Source organism: Xenopus laevis, chromosome 7L (assembly GCF_017654675.1).
Source record: "Xenopus laevis strain J_2021 chromosome 7L, Xenopus_laevis_v10.1, whole genome shotgun sequence".
In the NCBI taxonomy this organism is placed as follows: Eukaryota; Metazoa; Chordata; class Amphibia; order Anura; family Pipidae; genus Xenopus; species Xenopus laevis.
In genome coordinates, this window is record NC_054383.1 from 25,107,141 (window position 1) to 25,126,248 (window position 19,108).

General features: G+C 36.7%; 1 protein-coding gene and 1 long non-coding RNA gene across 2 annotated transcripts; both read right to left on the bottom strand.

The window, feature by feature from the left end:
• Positions 1 to 7,398: 7,398 nt before the first annotated feature.
• On the bottom strand, positions 7,399 to 8,583 carry LOC121395357. The gene is made up of 2 exons (XR_005962423.1): positions 7,966 to 8,583; positions 7,399 to 7,827 (listed from the first exon to the last, which is right to left on the bottom strand). It is a non-coding gene; the product is annotated as an uncharacterized LOC121395357 (long non-coding RNA).
• Positions 8,584 to 8,693: 110 nt separating this feature from the next.
• LOC121395766 (ubiquitin carboxyl-terminal hydrolase 36-like) lies at positions 8,694 to 11,402 on the bottom strand. The gene is made up of 5 exons (XM_041570050.1): positions 10,785 to 11,402; positions 9,652 to 10,224; positions 9,187 to 9,287; positions 8,800 to 8,987; positions 8,694 to 8,716 (listed from the first exon to the last, which is right to left on the bottom strand). The coding sequence occupies exons 2-5, from the start codon at positions 9,856 to 9,858 to the stop codon at positions 8,694 to 8,696; spliced, it is 519 nt and encodes a 172-aa protein (XP_041425984.1). The 5' UTR covers positions 9,859 to 10,224; positions 10,785 to 11,402.
• Between the last annotated feature and the right edge of the window lie 7,706 nt (positions 11,403 to 19,108).

A 19,108-nucleotide genomic window follows, 5' to 3' on the forward strand; every position in this document is an offset into this window, starting at 1 on the left:
GTGATTAAACGGATATATATATACTTCCCTATTGATGTAATATGAGGCTCACAATTGCCTGTGTCTCTGTGAAGCAACTGGAGCTTGGGGGGTATCCCTCAATTTCACTTACACCGTTGCCCCAATATTCTTTCTGTGCCTGAGGCTTTTCTGTTCAGCAGCTCTCCAGTTTGCAATTTCAGTGCCAATCTGGTCGCTAGGGTCCAAATTACCCTAGCAACCACGCATTGGTTTGAATGAGAGACTGAAATATGAATAGGGGAGGCCTGGATAGAAGGAAGAGTCATAAAAAGTACAATAACCAGACCTTACAGATCATTTGTGTTTTAGATGGGGACAGTGACCTTCGGTTGAAAGCTGGAAAGAGTCAGAAGAAAACATAATTGAAAAACTATAAATCAAAAGGTCAGTTGAAAAGTTGCTTACAATTAGCCATTCTATAACATACCTTGCCATCATGTAATTACCTTGGTTTTTTTATTGTTTTTTTACCCTTTGATTATTTTGGACTTTTGTGTAGTAAAGATCTGTGTCTCCAAAGATGCCACAGTAGCTCCCCATCTTCTTTTCTGCTGATTCACTGCACATGCTCTGTGCTGCTGTCACTTACTGAGCTTACGGACCCACTCACAATATATACTATAGTACATATAGAATAAATATGTCACAATATAAGGCTGATTAGTAATTAATACAGATAATTACTACATGGCAGCACAGAAATTAGTGCAATTAGCATCAGAATTTAATAATCAGTCCTGTAGCATCAGCTTATATTAGAGACAAACCTCATTTTCTGCTTGATAATTAGTGACGACTACAGCCGCTCAGAGCCCACTGAGCATGTGAGTGTCACAGACACTTTCCAAGATGGTGACCCCCTGTGACAAGTTTGAAGTCCTGGATCATTGCTGCTATTGACAAGCTGAAACTTTAGGCTGGTGCAATTAGTGCAGTATATAAAATATGGCTTTAGCCATATTCATTTTTAGGGTTTAGTTCTCCTTTAAGGCCTCATTTGCCTAGGCATTGTTGCTTCAAAAGTGTTAGACAGAGTCACAAGGTGTAACTGTGTGGCTTACTTTATATTGATGTGGAATTGTAACATACCTTCTCCATCAATTCTGCAATGTGACAAAATCACACATTTTTATGTTTGTTTTTACTAAGGAATAGCACACAGTCTATTTACTTAAGGAGCTTTCGTTTTACTAATATATTTGCATTTTGTAGCAGCAATTAATGTAATACTTTTACACCTTTACAGCATTAGACTGTGTACCAAGTACAGTACAAAGAATATATATATCTTTGTCTAGTTGCACTCATGCTGTTTGTGAATTAATTCCATAGCACCAGCTATACAATAATGTTGTTTGTATGGGGACATCAACTATAGTAATAAATAATAGTTACAGAATGAGATACAGGTACAGATACATCGGACCAATTATCCAGAATGCCTGGGGTTTTCCAGATAAGGGGATTATTTATCAAAGGTCAGGTAGATTTTACCCAAAGATTTGAGTTTTCAAGGGGATTTTTCAGTCAATTTTTCTGTTTTCTTTAATAAAAAACTCAAATATTTTGAGATTAATTATACCCTTAAACTGAAAATAGCTTGAATCTGAAAATACTCGAGCTAAAACTTGTCAATGTCCTGTAGAGGTCAATGGCAGAGGTCCCTTCAATCATCTGAAGATTTTTTTTTTTGGTGGGTTTCACTTGAAAACTCATAATTTGAGCAATTTGAGTTTTTTTCCGCTAAAAAACACGATTCATTGTAGTTTTCAGGTTCTTGACCCCAAATTCACTAATTTCAGTTTTTTACATTTGAGTGTTTTCATAAAATAGAAAACATTTAAGTTCATTCAAGGTATAAAAGAAACCTCACAAACCTCTAAAACTCGACCTTTGATAAATAACCCCCCCAGTCTGCTAAAAAGTCATTTAAACTTTAATTAAACCCAATAGGCTGGTTTTGCCTCCAATAAGGATTAATTGTATCTTAGTTGGGAAGAATTACAATGTACTGTTTTATTTATAGTGAAAAAGGAAATATTTTATAAAATTTCGAATTAGTTAATTAAAATGGAGTCTCTGGAAGATGGCCTTCCTGTGATTTGGGAACTTTCTGTATAACTGATCCTATAGCTGCATTTGGATTTGACAGCCCAGCTCATAAGAGTGTACAGGCTGGTTCTCAAACTGAGAATGGGGCTTAAAGCAGCGGCATGTGGAGTGGCAATTTAGTGTGACAGTTGGGGAGTGGCAATTTGCTCACCTAGAAACATCTGAAAGCCAAGCTTAAAGGTACAGTAAGTTAGGATGAACTTTGGAGTATAGTACACTTCATTTATGTATTTGCTCAAGAATAAAATGTACATATTTTAGTTGTTGACGTTGGAAGCAGGTCCTGGCAATTTAATTTTACGCTCCCTTTGTGGTTGTTAAACACCTGTTAGAAAGGTAAACAGTTTAAGACAGTTTGACGGCCTCAATTAGAAATCTATTGCCAGTGTGTCTGCTTGTTATATTTAACTTTGCATGCTGCCAAGGATCTGTAGTTTGAAGAAAAAATGAATAAATTCCAAGTTAAATTAACATTAAGAACAGAGAACGCGCCTGTGCGAATGTGTCGGTGCGCCGTGTGTGCATGCGTACGTGCATGTGCACAATGTGTTTTCACATTAAGAAGCTAATGTGGGTGCGGATCTGGGTTGGCGGGGCCCATCAGGTTTTTCCCAGTGTCCCGCCAGCCCAGTCTGACCCTGAGCTTTTATATTGCATAAAAATGATTGTTTGAAAATAATGAATGAGTTTGAAAATCAACTTTTCTTGCAACCTACTGGGGCGGCGATGAGTTTAGGTGTCACAGCTTCATATACTAATGCATACATGTGTGAATATAAAGTAAATATTATTTATGGTCATTATTTATTCTAAACACCCCCCTCCCCCAACAGCCATTACATATGCTGTTGACCTAATGCCTCTAGTGAATTCCCTCTACACTCCTAACCTTATTTTTATTTTAATTTTCTTTCTTTTTTGGACATTCTTTTTTATATTTCTTATTAAATGTTTTAAGTTGCTCACATGAGTTCTTTGGACATTAAAGGTGGGAAGGTGCAGCTATATGGGTCAGTGTTTTTCTTTCTCCCATGTGATCATTAGTTATTCTACTTTTCTTTGAGTGGACAGGAACAGAGCAGCAATGCAGACCATTTGTGGAGGAGATAAGTAGCCACGTTAAGGTGGAACTAAATTATGATACAGAGAGCAAATCCAGTTTTTGGATGTAACAGTTTACAAAAAGGAGGGTAACCTAGAGACATGCATTTCTACAAAGCTAACAGTCAGAAGTACAATGTTAAATTATATCATCGGAAACAGTTGTTCAAATCGCTTCTGAAATCACTTTGATACACATTGATAGTGACCACGGGCCAATATAAGCTGCCGACAGACTAAGTTGCCAGTTTATTGGGCAGTGTATGGGGTCCTCCGATGGGTTTCATCCGATCGATAACTGGCCAATATTTGGGCAGATGTCAATCAGCCAGGTTTAGAAATCCCATCAGATCGAGGGCTGTCAGTTTGTTAAAGTGGTCCTCTTCTTCCTGCTGTTTTGTCGGCATTGTGATCCGATCGTTGGGCCCTAGGGCCCACAAGGATCAGCCCAATATTGCCCACCTCAAGGTAGGCATATCGGAGAGAGATCCACTCATTTGGTGACCTCTGCATGTATGGCCACATCATCTATGGTAGTCTTTATAATGAAATGTCCCAATTCAATTGATCGTCATTATTATTTATTTATTTTTTTAATAGTTTTTTCATTATTTGCCTTTTTCTTCTGACTCTTTCTAGCTTTCAAATTGTAGGGTCACTGACCTCATTTAAAAAACAAATGCTCTGTAAGGCTACACATGTATTGTTTTTGCTACTCTGCATTACTCATCTTTCTATTCAGGCCTTTCCTATTCATATTCCAGTCTCTTATTTAAATCAATGGATGGTTGCTAGCGGAATTTGGACATTAGCAACCAGATTGCTGAAAATGGAGAGGCGCTAAATAAAAAACTGAAACACTCAAAAACTCCCAAGTAATTTGCAATTGCAAATTGTCTCAGGATATCACTTTATATATCATACTAACATTAACTCAAAGGTAATCCACCCCTTTAATGTATATTGATAAGATAGTTTACCTCTTAATATCTTTATTAGTGTTAATAGGAGGTGTATTATATTATCCTACTGGGTATTGTGGTTTCAGAAGGCATCCATCTTATTAAATGTGATTAAATTCTCTGAGACAGGGTTCGGGTGAGAAATTGTGGCAAGGGGAAAACAACAGGATTAGAAGGAAAACATAAATGTACATGTCTATTTAAGTTACAGTATAAATAGCATCTTTGTAATAATACCTGTGCGGCGGGGTCGTCCGCCGCGCCATCGGCGGGGACGGCCGCCGCACCATCCTGTCCTCTAGCCGCGCCAGCGTGTATGCACGCAAAGGCGCGAAATTCAAAAGTATTTAAGGCCATTTTTGTCCACAGCACCTTGCCCGTGATAGGATTTGTTTCTGGTGCTTCTGAGCTTAAGCTATTTTTGTCTGAACCTGTTTGTGATTCCTGTTGTGACCCCTGCCTGGCTTTTGACTATTCTGACTTCTGGATCCTGACCCTTGCCTGATTACCAACTACCTCTTTTGATTAACCCTTTGATTGACAACCCGGTTTGACCCTTGCCTGCCTGACAACTCTTGATATCTGCCTGCCGCGACCCAGCCTGTCTGACGATTCTCTTGCCTGCTCCATTTGTACCGTGACCTTCGGCCCAAAAGACTATCTACCTGCCGTGCCCCTCTGCTAGCCAGAACATCTTGCCTTGTACCCCTCGTTAAGTCCAGGTGGCACCCAAGTAAGCGGAGGGCTCCTCCCGAAGCCCAACAGTGGTCACACTACTGGTGAAGCCGAGCCGAGACCAGGGTACTTGGCACCTGTTCTGGTATTGGGTGCCGGCCGTGACAATGTTCTTATGTCTAAAATGCCCGTTTATATATAGATAGTAGTGTATCCAATATATGATATTATGTCACATAAGGAATCATATAAGGAATATCACAAAATCCATTACACGTATTTAAAATCACGTATACTAGCAAGAAGAACAGTTATAAGGATATTATTTACCAAATATTTATGGCTCTTGTGTATTATATAGTTAACAAAGTACCCCCCTCTTGTAAATTATAAGTATATTATAATTTACATAGGAGTTTCATGACCATATAAAAACACGAGGCCGAGTGATTTTATACAGGTAATGGAACTCCGAGGTAACTTATAATATCCTCATATTTTACAACAGGGGGTACTTAATTCATTATAATACACAAGATTCAGTGAGTCATGTGACAGAAATGACATCACTACTCACCGTTTATAACTGATGACATCTGTACTCACCGTTTATAAGGATATCATTTACAAGATATTGACGCGTTTTGTGTATTATAAGATTACAATACACATAAGCCATGAATATCCTGTAAATTATATCCTTAGAAATGATGCTTGGTGATGTCATCAGTTATAATCAGTGCTCAGTGATGTCATTTCTGTCACATGACATGATATTAGCAGTAACCTGTCTAAAAACGATATGGTCATGGAACTCCATAAATATGAATATCTTATATTTTATAATAGTACTGTACAATATATGTATATGTATATATATGTATTCCACATCACTGTTAATTACCTTAAAATAGTAAATTTTGCAAATAAGACCATAAAACAGAAAATAATATTTATTTATTTAAATATTTATTAGGCTTAAACTTCAAACACAACATAGACCCTTTGCATTCTAGAGTTTGTGGCACTGTGAGAATTCACTGCCTGGGTCACAACTTCACACAGTAAAGGACAGTGACATCCAGGTAACTTTAAACAGAAATCTGTCTGTGTTATTCACAACTGAGGTTTTTTGAAGAGAGAAGATTCTTGTAACACAACCAAAGTCAGACTGAGGGGGTCCAGGCCCACCACAGCAGGAGCCCACACACCCCCACCAGTTTTTTTTCTTTGGTGTCCCACCAGCTCAGTCCAACAGTGGGCACAACAATTTAACAGCAGCTCACAGTTCTTGTTCATTAACAGCCTGGTTTACTGGAAGACTGACCACATCAGTCTTGTTCTTTGCATCCAAGTTCTATAACCTTTTAGGCTTAGTCGACCTATCCATAATTGACTTGGCACAGAAGTATCTCCCACCTCCTTGATGTAAGACTCTTCCAAGAGTCAAACCTGGAACTTCCTGGTTATTGGCTGCTCTCCTTACTCCATACTTCTTGTTCTACTGTATCCAGGTGCAGTTCCAGTTTCAAAAGATAAGGCAGCAAAAGCATTTACATCATCTCTATGGATTATTCATAACGTCCATCAATGATGTGTTACTGGTTTTTAGCCTATTTAACCACAAAAGGGTTAATGTCCAGCTATAGGAATAGAGCATGTGTTACATTTGACTCCAACACACCAGGCTGGGCCTTCACCAAATGGAAGAAATGAAGGTATGGTATAGTGCAACTACAACTCCCATTTGCTATTGTGATTGGAAGACAAAATACAAGGGTTCCAGGAGGTTCTTGCAACAAAAAAATAGAATAGTTTATTTGTCCAAGACAAATGATCCACAGGTTTTCTACTTACAATCCACAGAGGCCCAAGCAGATAATCACAACATGACTACAACATGTCTCTCGGAGACAGCACAGCGGAACTCCCTGAGGTGATAGTGTAACACCTGGATAGCTACACCCTCAGTATCTCAGCACCGTGACCTGGGTCCCACACATTGGATCAGGGAACTCACTAGCCCTAATTCCCTATTAGGCCAGTCTTGCCTGAGGGGAGAGCTACCTCCTTGCTATCCCTTCTAGTTGGAGCCAAGCTGCTCTTGCTACTTTGCCTACCTATGTTACTCTTCTAGAGAGTACTATAAAAGGTAGTATCCTATCTCTAGCTGGCCTCTTTCTCAGGGTCTCTGCTCACGGACTTTACTCTTTTGAGGTACTGATCCTATTAGGAGAGAATGGCTTTACTAAGCCTTGTTGTACCCAGACTCCCTGGAAACATCCAGCTAGGTCCGCAACCAGAAGCCAAAGAGGAAGATCCACTCCTTCTCACTCACTATACCAAAGGATGACAGGAAGTGGTCACAGCATTTCTTGGCCAATAACTGGGATATGCACATTACAACTAGCTACATGGGCATCTGCCCAGCAACTAGGGAGATGAGGAAGTGTAGGGATTTAAAGCCATAGGGGCACATTAACCCTATGGGTCCCTACAGACAATTAAAGCTAAGTTCCATATCTCATCAAAGTATAGAAACATATTTTTTATTTAAACCAATTGGACAGTTAGACTTCTTAGCTCTTCTCATTGCTGCTGTGATACATTTCTAATTTTTTTCTTCTTTGGCTCATCTCCATTTTCTTTATTTTCTTCTTTTTGTTTCTTCTTCTTCAGGAAGTGGTCTTTTAAGACACTTCTCTTTAATTACCCCTTTTGGACTTTTTGGCTCTGAATTCTTATGTCTCTTGTCAGTGGTTTCTGAGATCTACAATAATAAAAGACATGCTTGAAACGTCATCTCATTCCGAACTTCAAAATGTCAAATCACTACATGTATTATACCTAATATATAAGATAAAGATATTACCTGTACCTCTGATAACAGTCTTTCGGCTTCTGAGGACTTTGACGTCATTTTATTGTCTCCTATCCCATCTATCATTATTGGGGTCTGCAATGATTAAAATATGATTTGTTGGTAAAATATTTAGCAGCTACCATAACAGACTGAATATGGTTAGATACATTTTATACTGTAGATGGCAATACATAGTTTGCTAATCAATCAGAAATACTTTGAAAACATTACCTTCTATAAGTCAGCTCTGTCTGGTTTAAATCTTTTGTCATCTGGCAGGTTGTCCAAAATATCAGACCGTGGCCTTTTACAGACTTTTCTTGTACTTTCTACTTTTGGAATGTTCTTTTGGGAAACTGGATCTTCTGTGGGTATAATATATGTTTCCCTGGCTTCCAAAATATCACACAGTGGCATTTCGAGGTTTCTCTCTCTACTATCCTCTTTTGCAAACCTCTTTTTGGGAACTGGACTTTCTTCAGGTTCAACGGATGTTTCTCCAGTGTCCAAAGTATCTGACCGTGGCCTTTTACGGCCTTTTTGTCCACTTTCCTCTTTTGAAAATCTCTTCATAATATTCTTTATTTTCTCATCTATTTTCTTTACAATGTTCTATTACAGAAAGAATTAGTATTAGTTACATGTATACAAAATTAGTAGTTAAGATTAAAAAAAGGGATATGTCTATAAAGGCCATCATTTATATATAATAACATTCATAACAGCCTGAATGTTGCTCAAACATTCCAAGTACCCGTACCTACAATATAGGATTTCTTTGAACTAATCACCTTATAACATTTTTAATAAAACCATAAATCCACAGGATTACCTTTAACATGGAAGTTATTGCAAAGCCAGATTGTTTGCCAGTGCTTGGCTGTTCAGAATCAGCTGTAGATAAAAAGCCACGTTTCTTGCTAGTGATTGGCTGTTTTGAATCAGCTGTAGATGAAATGCTACGTTGCTTGCCCGTGCTTGGCTGTTCAGAATCAGCTGTAGATGAAAAGTCACGTTTCTTGCTAGTGATTGGCTGTTCAGAATCAGCTGTAGATAAAAAGCCACGTTTCCTGCTAGTGATTGGCTGTTCAGAATCAGCTGTAGATGAAATGCTACTTTGCTTGCCAGTGCTTGGCTGTTCAGAATCAGCTGTAGATAAAAAGCCACGTTGCTTGGTAGTGATTGGCTGTTCAGAATCAGCTGTAGATGTTTTTAAAGAAGATGATACTGTGCATGTCTGCTCATCCGGGGTTCTTTAAAACAAGAAAGAATGATAAAATCAATGGTTCAGTCCATATTTTACCAAATTCACAACTTTCCTTATTTAACAAATGTTAATATCACCCAATGGGAAGATGCAGTATTGCTTTGAAAACACAAACAACTTGCCAAGATGAGGGTTGACACAACAGTTGCCTTTTTTAGAGAAAACACAGGGTAAAGAGCACATACCTGATATAGAACAGCAGGTAGGCCTCCTGCTTCAACACTATCTTGATGTCTACAGATGTCACAGAATTGTCGTTCATTTTGTACCAGTTTCCATTGGGGCCCTGCAACAGATCAAGGCAAATTATTTACACCGGACACAAAAAATACAGTTGGAAAACAAGTGGAAATTACAGAAAGGTTGGTTTTTAGCAATATTCACACATGGCATAAATATTGGTTAGTGGGAAGGAAAGGGAATTTAGTGACAATATTATGTGGCTATTGGACATTTTTCATATTCTAGCCAGTGATTTGGAGACTAATCTGATGAGATGGAGCCATAAGCTAGGTATTTCTAATACAGTGCAAATACAAATCAGATATCTTAGAATAGTTCTATCAGGGATCATATGTAAAAATATATATATGCAAAATACATCCCTTAATTGTTTCCCAGACAAGATCACTATGAATCTGGTTTCTTACCTTCACATAGCAGAAATAATGTCCACTATTGCAGGTTGTTCCAGCGTGGACAAGAACGGCATACAAATTGTAAAGAATTGGTGTTCCATTTGGCTCTGAGGTGTAACACCGGAGATCAAGACATTCCGGATACGCTACACTCTGTGCATAATGAATTGGGAATAAGAGAGAATTATTCATATGTTGCTTAACTGTTGATGAAATCATTCTATATTTGCCAGTATATAAAATCTATCTCATGCCCATATGAACTAAATCCAGACCTTCTAAGAATTCCAACAAATAACAATAATTTATTTGAATTTAACTCACAAACTCTTACACTTTTTGTAGCCCAAATAGGTAATTATAACAAATAAATTCATATTCATTATAGATCATTTACATGTGAATAACTAGGTATCTATGTGCATGTAGAGGACCTATACTGGCAGAACTTTACATCACATCCTAGTACTTACCTTTTTAATCTTCCCATTACTGAAAATGTCGAACCTGTTTAGGCACAGGGTTAGCACATTGGATGGTTGGTGAACAGTAACTGTTTTTAATGCCGTAACCATTTGATGACACCTAGAAAGATACAAAAAGCACAATGTCTGATTAGCACCAACCTTTGTAGCCATTAAACATCCATCAAAGGAAAAGTTTCAAATGAACATTTACTTTTTTTTTATACCCTGACCTACTCTTGGGGGCCTATTTATCAACAGTCTCATTTTCGTGGGTTTAGAGCTTTTGACTCTAAAACTAGGAATGTTGTGAGATTTATTTTTTAAATCTGAATCAAAAAAAGTAAGAACAGAGAATTACTCTGAACTCTGCGCTAAAAAATCCGAATACAAATGTATTGTTATTGCTGCTTTTTATTACTCTTTTTTCTATTCAGGCCATCTCTTATCCATATTCCAGTCTTTTATTCAAATCAGTTTATGGTTGCCAGGAAAATTTTGACCCCAGCAACCAGATTGCTGAAATTGCAAACTAGAGAGCTGCTAAATAACTCAGAAACTCTCAAAAAACTTTTAAAACCAAATGCAAATTGTCTCGGAATATAACTCTCTATGTCATAATAAAAGTAAATTGAATGGTAAACAAAGAAAAACAAACCCAGATAAGAAAAAGGAACTTACTTGCTGCAACGGTAGCTGCATTCTCCTAATTGCTCTGGCTGTACATATTGACACAGGGCTTGGTTAATGCTGTTTGACATCTAATATTAAAAAAAAGAGAACATTAGCTTCTTATGCAAGCTAAAATATATAACAAATAAATATTATTGTATCTGGAAAATTGATGTACCCTAATATCCAGCTGTATGTCCATAAACTGATCATAGGTGTCAGATGCCTCGGTACAGTTCAGACACGTCACTGCAACACAAGAAAACATTATATAAGCAAAACATATCAAAGGGCTTAATGTTCTCCTTTTAAACTATATTCAATGAAGATAAAAATAATAAAACATACTGAAAATGACAAGAATTTGAATTGAAACCCACAATTACTACAATGGAGAATTCGCTCACATAACCTCTTTTTATTACCCACATTCATTTTGGGGGTAAAAAGAGTCATATAATGTACCTGACAGATTTCTCTGTACCATGGGGTTGTATGCTAATTATGGGGAACATGACTGTAACCCCCTTTTCTCTTTCCTAGGAGCATTATTCTTTTATGATAGAACAATGGTTTTTCAATGAGGCACTGTGCCCCAACGTATATGTTGTTTTTGAAATCACTAATATTCTGATGGGTGGAAACAGATAGTACAGGTATGGGATCTGTTATCTGGAAACCCATTATCCAGCAAGCTCTGAATTACGGGAAGGCCATCTCCCATAGACTCCATTTTATCCATATAATGCAAATTTTTAAAAATGATTCCCTTTTTCTCTGTAATAATAAAACAGTACCTTGTACTTGATCCCAACTAAGATATAATTAATCCTTATTGAAAACAAAACCAGCCTATTGGGTTGATTTAATGTTTACATGATCTTCTAGTAGACTTAAGGAATGAAGATCCAAATTACGGAAAGATCAGTTAATTGGAAAAACCCAGGTCCCGAGCATTCTGGATAACAGGTCCCATATCTGTATTATATTTTTTTTTTTAAAGTTTTCAAAGCTTACCTCTTGAACGTAGGCATCCCTGAAACGCCTGAGAAATTAAAGTTGTCCTTGCATATTGGCTAAAAGAGAAGAAAAGATATTAGACAATAGCTAACATACAGGGATGGCTGATATTATTGATCTGTTTTTGCAGTTTCTTTTCACTGCCCTTACCTGTCGCTCAGACAAGCCTGTTGCAGTGCATTGATAGTATAGCGAAGGAACTCATGGGCGTCTTCTTGTTGTCCCTGTATGAAGTGACTAGCAATATCTAATAAGACATGAAAAAAAGAGTTAGATTTGGTGTTTTGTAATAGATATGTTTGATATTTATTGAATAATATATATTTGATAGTAATAATGTGTTTTAGATGGAGCCCTTTTTATAGCATTCTTTATGAATGAAATGTTTGTTGCCAAGTGGCCGATTTATTGTCCCCAGCTAAAAGTCATGTAAAAGTCAATGGCAGATGTCCCTTATACAACTGATATAAGAGGGTTTTGGGTATTTTTGACGCTGTCCTTTGTGCACAAAAAAAGTAGCCATTTTCAAGACTTTTCCCATTTGTGCTTTTTCGGTTCAGATTTTTTAATAAATTTCATGGATTTCTTGGTTTTAGAAAAAGCAAGTTAAGTTGTGGTTTAAAAAACCTAAACTAAATTTCAACCTTTAATAAATAGGGCTCCAGGTGTGTATGGTTTGTTCCTAAGGGGCAAATTTATAAAAATGTGAGCTTAGAGCTTAATAAATAAAAACTAACCTACATTCTAGTCATTCCTATGGGATCTTTAGCATTGTATTTATCAATGGGTGAAAGTTATAACTCACCATTAGATAAATATGGTTATAAAAATAGGAATTAATTAAAAGTGGGTGAGTTTTTATTTTTTAGCTCTAAACTCATATATTGATAAATCTGCCCTAAACGTGTTGACACGGATGTATACTCACTGTATAGGTTGAAGTAGATATCAACTGGCACAATATATCCTTCTTTAGGTTTATCCATAACCTTAGTGATATGGTTCTGCATTAAACACATCATGCAGAACCCCCTTTGGGAACCTGAAAAGAAAAAAATAGAACCGAAATGTAAGAAAGCTGTGCTCATTTCTTTAAATGTATCTGATAATTTGGGAGAAAGCAGAGATACTTCCATACTTACATGTCTGAGAATGCTCAAGGGAAAGCAAATAATTGGCCAGTGGCGGTGTATAAGTTAAGCACTGCAGTACTGAATTCATGTAACATGTATTGCCCAGATTTTGTAGACCTGCTCCAATGGGCGACTTTCCATTCCACGTCAGAATGATATTTCCATTTGGAAAAAGATTATTTGGTGGATCGATATTACTCATGGTAAGTATCTAAAAATAAAGAGAGAATGACAAGTTTAGCAGAAACACACAGAATTCTCATTTTCACAGTAGGTTTTCCAGTCTGCTTTAGGTATAAACATTGATATCTTAAGAGGTAATGCACAAATGATCTGAATGGCATTGGATCCTTAGCAGTACAGTATGGGACGTGTTAGCCAGACTTTGGGTTTTCCTGATAATGGATCTCCATAACTAAATCTACTAGAAAATCATGTAAACTTTAATAAACCCAATAGACTGGTTTTGCCTCTAATAAGGATTAATTATATCTTAGTTTGAATCAAGTACAAGGTACTATTTTATTATTACAGAGATAAAATCTGGATTATTTGGATAAAATGGAGTCTATTGGATACGACCATTCCGTAATTTGCTTTCTGTTTAATGGGTTTCCGGATAACTGATCCCATACCTGCATTTACGTTTAGCTGGTTTGTGAATGAACAATAGTTTTAAACAGAGGTTTTAGTAGAAACAAAATATAGTGAAGTATCCATAAAAAAGTGGTCAATATCTCAGTCCTCAAAGGTGACTTTTTTCCCCCCAATTTACCTTTTGTTTTTAATTTAGTTTTCTATATTGAATCTATAAAGTTTTTTTCCTTTTGTGTCTCCTACACTCCTCCTTTAACTCAAGAGGAAAAAAGTGAATAAGCTAAACCAACCTGTCTCCAACAACAGCTGGATTGTTATGGAAACAAAACAAGATCATTGTGACATCACACATTTAGGGTCTATTTATGCTGTTTAAAATTAAATTTGCTAATAAAAAAGGTGTAAAAAGCTGTGTGAAGTAAATGGAGACTTTATCAAGGTGTGTCTTATTTTACACTGTGCCAGATTTAACGTTGTTATTTTACAAGGCTTTCGGTCTTTGTAAGTAAGTTTGACGGAAGTTGACGGAAGAAAAGCTGTGTAAAATATTGGTGATGTGTTTGCCGAATTATGTTGCCATTTTTTTTATACCAAATAATAAATCTGCCCCTTAGTGGCATTGGTATTACAATGTATTTGTTCTATTTTCATGGACACATATGAATCTATCTATATGTAACTTCTATCCATCTACCTATCTAGCTATTGCTTTCCATGATATATCAGTCCTGTAAATAAAGATACATTAATATCTCTTTTTAAAGTTAAATATTTAAGCAAAGTAATTCTTTCTACCCTCTATTAAAATTCCCTCAATTTACCTGTAATTAGTCTTCTATATAAAATTGATATTCTTAAAATAAAATAATTTTCTCCTCTCGTTTCTCCTAAACTCCTCCTGTAACGAAAGAAAAAAAACAAATGAGTTAAGCCAGTGAATCTCCAACGGCAGCTGGGAAACAGCATTGTGACATCATTGGTTTAGTTTCCCGCCCTTGGTAGTCATGGAAACAGCATTATGACATTATTTGTTTAGGTTTCCTGCACTTGGCAGTCATGGAAACAGCATTATGACATAATTTGTTTAGGTTTCCTGCACCTGGTAGGCATGGAAATAGCATTATGACATCATTGGTTTAGTCTCCATACCCTGTGATGTAATAATGTTTGTTTTCGTGGAGTATTATAAATTATATGATTCCCAAATAATATAATCAAAGAGATTGTCATCAAAACAATTAATTTATGATGGACATTATCCCAATTACTGTGTGTCCACTGGGTTATACACTTGTATAAGAAATCCACGCAGTCCCATTTTGAATATGATAAATCATACAACTGACAGATAATCTTAGCCGCCACTAACTAAAATATATAAACTTAAATAGGCCAAATGTCTTCTTACAGTCGCTTAGCAAGACTATTAAACGTTATTTAAACTAAGTTGTGCATTAATATGCAGAATTGTAGTTATGTATTTAGGTTGCATATTACTGAAATTTAGAAATCCAAATGTATCCCATGCTTCTGAAATAAATGCTTTTATGTTTTATGTCCAACAAATCACTCCCATTAATCACTTATCAATAGTGTACATGAGACCTCTATTACTACTTATTGCTGGCTTAAATTGTGATGTGTGTGGCAAATTATGTTGCCATTTTTTTACACCAAATAATAAATCTGCCCCTTAATGGCCTTATACCATGGTATTACAATGTATTTGATCTATTTTCATGGACACATATGAATCTATCTATATGTATCTTCTATCCATCTACCTATCTAGCTATTGCTTTCCATGATATATCAGTCCTGTAAAAAAAAATACTAATATCTCTTTTTAAAGTTAAAGATTTAAACAAAGTAATTCTTTCTACCCTCTATTAAAAGTCCCTCAATTTACCTGTTAAATTAGTCTTCTAAAAAAAATGAATATTCTTAAAATAAAATTTCTTTCTCCTCTCGTCTCTCCTACACTCCTCCTCTGACGAAAGAAAAAAGCAATTGAGTTAAGACAGTGAATCTCCAACAGCAGCTGGTAAACAACATTGTGACATCATTGGTTTAGTTTCCCGCCCTTGGTAGTCATGGAAACAGCATTATGACATCATTTGTTTAGGTTTCCTGCACTTGGTAGTCATGGAAACAGCATTATGACATCATTTGTTTAGGTTTCCTGCACTTGGTAGTCATGGAAACAGCATTATGACATCATTGGTTTAGTCTCCCTACCCTGTGATGTCATAATGTCTGTCTTCATGAAGTATTATCACACACATGATAATAAATTATATGATTCCCAAATAATATAATCAAAGAGATTGTCATCAAAACAATTAATTTACAATGGGCATTATGCCAATTACTGTGTGTCCACTGGGTTATACACTTGTATAAGAAATCCACGTTGTCCCATTTTGAATGTGATAAATCATTAAATTGACAGATAATCTTAGCTGCCGCTAAATAAAATATATAAACTTAAATTGGCCATGTCTTCTTACGGTCACTTAGCAAGACTATTAAACATTATTTAAACTAAGTTGTGCATTAATATGCAGAATTGCAGTTATGTACTTAGGTTGCATATTACTGAAATGTATAAATCTGAAATAAATGCTTTTATGTCCAACAAATCACTCCCATTAATCACTTATCAATAGTGTGCATGAGACCTCTACTACTACTTGCTGGCTGAAATGTAGACAAATCCATTGCCAAATAAAAAAAAGTGTTTTACAAATGACAATTAGGGATGGGCGAATTTTTTCGCCTTGTTTCGCTTCAAAAATTACGCCCATAGGGCAAATTCACTATGCGCCGAAGCGCCTAACGCTAGCGTCAATTCGCTATCGTTGGTCATTTTCGTTACTTCGCAAATTCACTAACGAACGCTTGCGTAAATTCGCTAGTGTTACTTCGCACCCTTACGCCAGGCGAATTTTAGCTGCCGCTAAATAAAATATATAAACTTAAATTGGCCAAATGTCTTCTTACGGTCGCTTAGCAAGACTATTAATCATTATTTAAACTAAGTTGTGCATTAATATGCAGAATTGCAGTTATGTACTTAGGTTGCATATTACTGACATGTATAAATCTGAAATAAATAATAAATGGTTTTATGTCCAACAAATCACTCCCATTAATCACTTATCAATAGTGTACATGAGACCTCTACTACTACTTGCTGGCTGAAATGTAGACAAATCCATTGCCAAATGAAGGGTTGACATGCCTACGTGCCAATCCTTGCAGACCTCTGTACTTGTTTTTCTGTACGACCCTGTACTGTCTTTTCTTAGACAACCTTGCAAAAGCAGCATCATGTACCATAAACAATGTTATCAGCTTGCCTTAGCCAAAATATCTCAGCTAATACGCACGCACATATTTGTCTGTTATTTCTCTCTTTCCAATCCTGAATGCTGAACCTATTACAAGACATATACTTTGCTAATACTTCACTATATTAGGATGTCTTTGCTTATACCCTATATAAGCCTATGTTTGGACTACAATAAACGGAACTTGTTATTCTGATCCACTCGTTGGTGTTTCTTGGTGCAAGTTCCCCGGATCCGGAATACGAGGCATTGTTGGCCAGACGAAATCCATAGGCTCCAGTAGCAGTTGGTTCTGTTTCCCCAACAGTCTGGTGTCAGAAGCGGTTACAGTAAGCGGCATGGAAAAGGTAAGCAAAAGATCTGTCTTTTAGACGATATTTTTCTTGCCATACGTATATGCTGTATTCTTAGCTTTTTGGGGAAACAAATAGCTTTTGGTGAGCTATTTATATAAGGAAATCCCTGACGAGGGATTCAATAGGAGTTCAGAGTTAACTCCAGGTTTAGGAGTTCAGAGTTAACTCCAGATTTAGGAGTTCAGAGATAACTCCAGGTTTAGGAGTTTTGGGTAAACTCCAGGTTTAAAGAAAGGGGCCCCCGGTTGATATATATTGTGACTCCTGGAATGGATTTCTGCTCTGACGTCACTGCCTTGTATTCAACTGCATGTTGTATGTGTCTGTCTTTTACTGTTTGTATGTTCTGACAACTTTTCAAAGTATTTAAGGCATATTTTTGTTTTGTATAAATTACATGTAAAACGATCGCTATATTAAGGACCCTTGCTCCCAAGACAGCCCGTAAATTGTCTTGATCTATTGCGATCGCTTTCCTCTGTTTCTTTTTGACGTCTTGCTTGTGCTCAGTAGTAGTATTTGAGTTTAGAAACCACATGTTCCCTATAAATCACTATTAGTGTACATGAGCTCTGCCATCCAGAGACAGGCTGTATTTTTTATTATTTCTGAAATCTAGGATATAAGTTGTAATAACCACGTCTATAGTATTCTTTCAAATACGCAGTCTTCCTTAGGAACTCTGCAAGTTGCATGTAACACTACATACATTTAATTTTAGTATTTCTATCTGCCCTTTCTTCTTTTCTCACTAAGAAACTCACTACTTATTTGGTGCAAGCAAACAGCGTGTTTTACTTCAATATGGGTGCGAAAAATTCAAAGAAATTGCCACCACCCATTAATGGTGAAACCTGTAAATTCCAAGGAGTCGTGGTGGACTCACAAAGAGTTTTTAGTAAAGCTCAAGAGTTTGTAGTAAACTCAGGTTTTGCTACTTGAGACGGGTGATCCTGTAAGGTTGCAGCGCTTCCGTACTGTTCTTTACATGTTGTGCATGTCATAATTGTCTTGTTATACCAGTAAGTGTTTTTGTGTTTTTGTCATTAATTGCATCCTAAATATTTTGCAAGATTAAGGATTACCGCTGAACTAAATTGACAAGGTTTTGTCGGGACCTTCCATCCCAAAACAGCTTACCCTTACTAAGCTTTCTTGCACTATATTTACCAATTATCTAAATGTGTTGCAATATTAAGACTTATCTCGGAAATGGATAAAAGTTTTGTCGGGACCTCTGATCTCAAGACAGCTTTATCTAGCTCCTGATTCATTTCAACCTATTTATACTGTTATTCTGTGAAATTTTCCCATCATGGGAAGTAAAGGTTTTAAAGGTCTACGGAGAAATGTGTAAACAATATGTGTATAGGTGTAGCCCCACAGGGGGATTTTATGTAGACCCATAGGTAGATAAAATAGCAAGATGGGGAGAAGTTTTTTCTATACTGAACATCTTGTGTCAGTGTGGTTCTTCTGGTGTACACCCATAATCTAATTAGGACGGGAATAGATATCCTCAGGACTGTTTGTGTCCTTATCAATTTTAATGCCCAAAGTGAGGCTGCAGATTTTGACTGCTCATCAGCTGATACAAAGGACACAGGTCGACCAATAGAGGACGGGACGGAGACTGACCACCTCCGGGACACGGGAAGACCTATTTTTATAGTTTCTTACTCGTGTCAAACCTGCTATTATTGTTCATACCTGTTGTCTAAATCGACTCCTGGCAACCAGGAACAAGGAGCCTGCAGCTCTTTATTAAACCTGTATAGAGCTATCTATTACCCGGGTTTGTGTTTTATGTTTTGTGATATTCTCTTTCCGAGAGAGTAGAATTAGATGATTAATGTGTGTGGTATCCGGACGTC